Here is a 6,492-nt window from a genome sequence, read left to right on the forward strand (position 1 = left end):
GAGCAGGAGAAGCTCAAAAAGTCCTTGAGTAGTCTGAGCACTACTTGGCAACAACTAAAAACATCCGTGTGTTATCAACATTCTTCTGGTACTAAATCCAAAACACAGCACTATGCTAGCTACTATGAAGAAAATTAACTCTATCCCAGCCGAAACCAGGGCAGCCCTCTTTAAGTACTGAAAGGCTGCAATAAGGTCTCCCCACAGCCTTCTCTTCTCCAGGCTCAATAACCCCAACTCTCTCAGCCTTTATTCATGAGAGGTGTTCCATCCCTCTGACCATTTTGGTGACCCCCTCTGGACTCGCTCCAACAGTTCCATGTCTTTCTTGCATTGAGGGCTCCAGAGCTGGACGCAGGGCTCCAGGTGAGGTCACCCCAGAGCAGAGGGGCAGAATCACCTCCCTCGACCTGCTGGCCACGCTTCTCTTGATGCAGCCCAGGGTAGGGTTGGCCTTCTGGGCTGTGAACACGCATTGTTGGCTCATGTCCAGCTTTTCATGCATCAGTACTCCCAAGTCTTTCTCCACAGGGCTGCTCTCAATGCCTTCATCCCTCAGCCTGTATTGATACCAAACATTGCCCAAAACCAGGTGCAGGACCTTGCACTTGGCCTTGTTGAACCTCATGGTGTTCACACAGGCCCACCTTTTCAGCTTGTCCAAGTCACTTTGGATAACATCCTGTCCTTCTGGCATATCAACCACACCACTCAGCTTGGTGTCATCCACAAACTTGCTGAGCGTGCACTTGATCTTGCTGTCTATGTCATCAATGAAAATATGGTCCCAGTACAGACCCCTGAGGGACACCACTTGTCACCGGTCTCCATCTGGACACAGAGCTGTTGACACTACCCTCTGGATGCAACCATCCAACCAATTTCTTATCCACTGAACAGTCCACCCATCAAATCCGTATCTCCCCAATTTAGAGAGAAGGATGTTGTGGGGGACCGTGTCGAAGGTTTTACAGAAATGCAGATAGATGACATCTGTTGCTTTGCCCTTGTCCACTGATGCAGTCACTCCATCATAGAAAGACACTAGGTTCATCAGGCAGGACTTGTCCTTGGTGAAGCCATGCTGGCTGTCTCGGATCACCTCCCTGGCCTCCATGTGCTTTAGCATAGCTTCCAGATCCGGACGATCTGTTCCATGATCTTCCCAGGCACAGAGGTGAGGCTGACAGGTCAGTAGTTCCCAGGGTCCTCCTTTTGACCCTTTTTAAAGATGGGCACAATGTTTCCCTTTTTCCAGTAACCAGGGTCTTCACCTGACTGCCATGACTTTGCAAATATTATGGAGAGGGGCTTGGCAACAAAATCAGCCAATTCCCTCAGGACTCTAGGATGCATCTTATCAGGTCCCATAGACTTATGTGCATTCAGGTTCCTCAGGTGATCACAAACCTGATCTTCCCTTGCAGTGGGAGGGGCTTTACACCCCTGGTCCCATTCTTGTGGTCCATAGACTCGGGAGGGGTGAGGAGAGAAGTTACCAGAGAAGACAGAGGCAAAAAGTTGTTGAGTACCTGAAGGGTAAAATGAAGACTAAAACCAGGTTAGTACAGTTTCCTTGCTTGTAACTGGGCAATGGAAGACCTTCTTATTTATTACGAGGGGAAATGGCCTCAGGTTGCGCCAGGGCAGGTTTAGGTTAGACATTAGGAAAATTTTTTTCACTGAAAGGGTTGTCAAGCACTGGAAAGGGGTGACCAGGGAAATGGTGGAGTCCCCATCCCTGGAGGTATTTAAAAGCTGGGCAGATGAGGTGCTTAGGGACATGGTTTAGTGGTGGACGGCAGGATTAGGTTAACAGTTGGACTTGATGATCTTAAAGGTCTTTTCCAACCTAAACAATTCAATGATTCTCTGATTCTTTGATTTTCCATTATGTCCTTGTCCCAAATGACAAGAGTTACAAGGTGATATTGAAGAACTTGAACTTTATCTAGGACCACATGTGCAAAGAGTCTTCTAACAGAAATCATGGACCACAGAGATGCTCTTTAGTATTAGAAACTAGCCCCAGGCACAGTGATTGCATCTATGCTAACAAAGTAAACCATGCACACACTGAGTCATCAGATTGCAATTTTCCATATTATTAAAATGTTAGAATGGCTCCTTGAACTCTCCCAAATATCTTCTTGGCATATGCTGGGAGATAACCCACCCCAGTGTCAATTTTCAGGAAGCCACCCTGTTTAGAGGCCCAGAAGACCATAACTAATCAGGCCTTATCAGATGGTGACAATTTTCATGAGGGTATGAGAATGACCCCTGGCACTGTATACTTTACTAGGTGGCAATGTTTAATACGTTACATGTCACCACTGTGACCAGTATTAGGTCAACCTAACTGTCAGGCTAATATCAGGCAACTCAACTGAGTTGAAACTCCTGATTGTCTGGTGGGCATCATGGCCCCCTGGCCCCACATTAAGCACCAAATTTCCAATACAGTCAATGGAGAATAGTATGCTTATTTGGAGAAGTCCTGAGAGAGAGACGCAGACACTTCTCCTATTTTTGATTAACTGTATCATAAACTGATTTAAAGCAGTGCCACTATTCATCCATGGTACAGATATGGTATGCATTAAATGGAGCCAGTTTGGTTTCTTTGAAAAAAAACACATTGGTAGAACATTCCTAGACTAATTTGCAAACTAGCCCAAAACAATAACATCACAAGAATGAGAAGGCCTCATTTTCAGGCCTCTCTTAGTGTTAGATCGTATATAAGGTTATCCTAGGGGATGTTTTTAACACCCAGGTGCTGAGGCATCCTGAAAAGCAGAGGGAGAGGGAAGACAGCAAGGTCATCCATCCTTTCCAAAGAAGTTGGACTACTATGCTGGTGGGAGACCAGGCAAGACAGAGCCTGAGTTCCCATTGCAAGGTGCCGAACTGGGGTCCCAGGTCCTACCTACAGAAAATGTGTGTTGCCCAGGAAACCATCATTGAGAAAAAGTGGAGATGGTGGGATTTGCCTCACTTGCCTGTCTGTTGTGTAGGCACTGACAGCTGGGTGAGTCACAGAGCTCCTCCTACAGTCACCAGAGAGAAAGAAGCATAGTTAGGATACAAGTCCTCTGGACTGCTATGGACATCTACTTTAGGTTGCCTGATAAATGGTAGAAATGTAAAACAATTTAATGAATGTTTCAATAAAAAATTTAAATACTGCTGCTGGAATGAATTCGCACCCTGGGCGGACCTATGGGAGAGGTCTCAGCCGAGGATCCATCAGTTCTTCTGCCCCATATTCTACAAGGAAGCAGAGTATGGACACAAATGAGAACTAGGAGAGCAAAGATAGTATTTTCCTTCACAACTCCTAGAGCTCCATTTGTCTTAAGAGTTGGGTGTCAAGAAGGCAAGGTGGAGTCAGGACTTCTACTTGCAGATAAACCAGTGCATGCAAAGCAAATGCTTCTAATGTAGGAGAGCTAAGCCAGACTTAACACTGCCAAACTGGGTCCAATTCAGGAGAGAAATCACATTTTTAAATGTCAATGTAAATGTTAATATGGTTCCAGAGGGGTTCCTGCTCAGGAGATTATGTTGCTGGCTCTGAGAATTTGGAGCACGGAGCAATAGGGGGATTCATTTGCCTTTAATTTCTTTAACAACGCCTCTGCCAAACATTTCTGCTATGAATGAGATCACTCAGGGTAAGATGACAGTGTTATGGGAATCAGCTTTGTGGAAAGGATTATATCTGTTTTATTTAAGGATTTCCACTTTCCTTTTAGACAAATATGTAAAGAATTCCAAGACCTTCTAAGTCAAGACAGATCACCCCTTGGATCCTCCAGGCCGACTCCAATATTAGACCTCGACATCCAGAGACATTTAACACATTTCAGGTATGATTTTGAAAGAGGAACAATTAACTGAAATCCGTAATTTTGATAAAGACTACATATGGTGTTATAATCGTATTTGTTCCCGTACCTAGATCACCATAACATCCACAACCCCTCTGTTGTATCTGTGCCTTTAAAAGCGCGTGTTTGCCCAGCAATGTAGTTCAGGCTAGTTGCATTCACCCTGCTTTTTGAACCACAGTCTGAGTTTGAGTAAGTCATTTCTTACATCTGCTGGCCAAATATCCCTATCTGACCAGAAAGTTGCCTTGCTCTAGATGTGAGCTAAATCACAAGGCAGCCAGCAAAGTGTGTGGTCCAGAAATGTAGAAACTTAAGTTCAGGGCCAAAATGACAATATTGATGAATCAAAGTAGCAATAAAAGGAGGAACTGTCAGGCTGCATCCTTACAAAATAACTAATTAATTCCAGAGCCTCCTCTATGCTACTGAGACCATTTGACACCATTTTACCATGACCATACCATTAACTCTTTGGCCTCCAATGCAGACTGGCCTCAAAGCAGACTACCTACCGGAACAGTCTCACTGCAGTCATTCCTGAACAACACCCTGGAAAGCTCTGGGAGAATGCAAGCTGGCTCAGACCAAAGAGCCAGAGACTGCTAATATATTTAGACTTAGTTCCTGGGCCATGCCCTAGCAATATTTAATTTACTGGTGTAGATAGCCTAAGAAGTTTTTATGAAGACAGTGACCCATGGTACATGCACACCAAGTCCAAACTTATCAGAATTTTATCTAAGTTATGCATAAAAATATATAGACAGTTCAAGATCAGAAAGATTTATCAGCCCAGGAGCTGCTGTGCAATTTCACGTTTTTGCTTTAGGCTATGTGCTAGATACAGTCAAGAGTGAGATGGGAAAGTCCAGAGGGCCACTTTGAAACAGTGGGGTCATCTAAGATATTTATCAAAGATAAGTGTGATGAAACATCCTAGAGGTGCTCCTGTCTTTGCTCAGACCACAGAGGGGAATACATGACTAGCTGAGGCTGCAGATTTTTTTTTTCTAGCCATTAGCTGATACCTGAAGAAATCAACCTGTAAAGAACAGTTCCAGAAGGCTGTTTACCGACCATAACACCAATGAGGTCTGTTAGGCCTATAGAGCTTTAGAATGATGTTTCATATTCTTTAGCACAGATAGCTGTGCCACTCTTCGTTCACTGGCTGGACAGACAACTTTTGTGCCCCAGCACCTCAACATCTTTTAGTTGTTAAGATTCTGATAAAGCATGAGGCACCCAGCAGCCAGGTGGTGTGATACCGAATCTTTAGTCCCTCAGACTTTGAATGGAGTCCAAAATACCCACCATCCTACCTCTTCCATCTATCTGTTGGGGAGCGCAGAGAGGCAAGGATAATGCCTGATCCACAAATGCACACATGTATATTTTCCCAAACAATTCCCAGGCACAAGTCAGCTTTATCTCAGTCAAAAGGATGTTCACAATTGGAAGCTTAGATATGGTCACTACTTTGCAGGTTAAAATGCTTGAATAATGGAGATGAGGCCAGGCTATGCTAGATCACTCACGATCAGAAGCACTCATCATCTGGGCACTCTTCGCTAATGCAGGTATAGGTGACTAAAGGCATCCCATAGCTTCAGTTTAAGAACCCTAGGGTGAATCACCTATCTGGTGAATGTAGGGATTTAGGGTCATTTTAGGCGTAAAAAGACATCCTGTCTCACAGTCATCTACTGCTCCCTCAGTTCAAAGGTCTTTTGTGAGTCCTGCATCACATCTACCAACCTTATAGATACTCTAAATGTCCTATGGCCTCTCTGGTGGCATGGGTGAACCTGCATGTTCACTTTCCATCCCTCCTCTTGAAGCTGTTCCCTTTTGCAGAGGAAAATTTAAGGCTGAACTGAGAATGAGAGCCCATGAATATCGTTATCTAATGTTGTGGCTTCTGCATTAAACCAAAGCTAGAGTTCTGGATCTAGGATCCTGCTTTACTCATTTCACACTTAAGTCTGTTGATAAAATATCAAACCAACCTTCAGTCTAAGGATCAGATTTTAGGACATTCCTCCGACTGGACCAAATGTCCAAAACACTAAATCAGTATTTTTATTTTAGACCCTACCTCTCTCCTGTTGAATGGAGAGAATACGTATCTACTTCTCTCTTCAATTCCACTGTTCTGTCTCAGCTTCCCACAGATTCAGCCGGGAACCTGAAAGTTGCACTGATATGTGTCTTCTTGACTTTGTCTTCATAACCTGCCCATTTCATCAGAACATCTTTGATTTTTTTTTTGGCAGAAGTCTTTTCTAGCTCCCCAAACCTCATGAAAACTAGAATTACTGGAAAACCAAATTACCAGTAAAAATTACCCACATGCTGTTCTGGGAAACCAAAAAACATGGCACAAAAAACTTATAAGGAGAAGACTTGCCAAGATTATACTCAAATGACCTGTGTGTGTTTCTTGGCTTACACATACAAACTCCCTGACCTCACTTGTCAGCCTCTTAGCCTCACTTTCTTCACTTGTAAAATTGGACATAGACATACCTTCTGTGTCTGCCTTTGGGACACCTGTGACTGTAAGAATCTGTAGTGTTGGGAAAGTTCAGAT

General features: G+C 43.9%; 1 protein-coding gene across 1 annotated transcript in view; it reads left to right on the forward strand.

The window, feature by feature from the left end:
- The window catches only part of TFAP2D (transcription factor AP-2 delta), a 47,484-nt gene that overhangs the window by 31,978 nt on the left and 9,014 nt on the right, over nucleotides 1-6,492 (forward strand). The window contains exon 7 of the mRNA XM_009639629.2: nucleotides 3,762-3,875. Coding sequence (XP_009637924.1) covers nucleotides 3,762-3,875 — 114 coding nt within the window. The remainder of the gene's footprint in view (nucleotides 1-3,761; nucleotides 3,876-6,492) is intronic.

The sequence above is a fragment of the Egretta garzetta genome, unplaced genomic scaffold (assembly GCF_000687185.1).
Source record: "Egretta garzetta isolate BGI_Z169 unplaced genomic scaffold, ASM68718v1 scaffold235, whole genome shotgun sequence".
Taxonomy (NCBI): domain Eukaryota; kingdom Metazoa; phylum Chordata; class Aves; order Pelecaniformes; family Ardeidae; genus Egretta; species Egretta garzetta.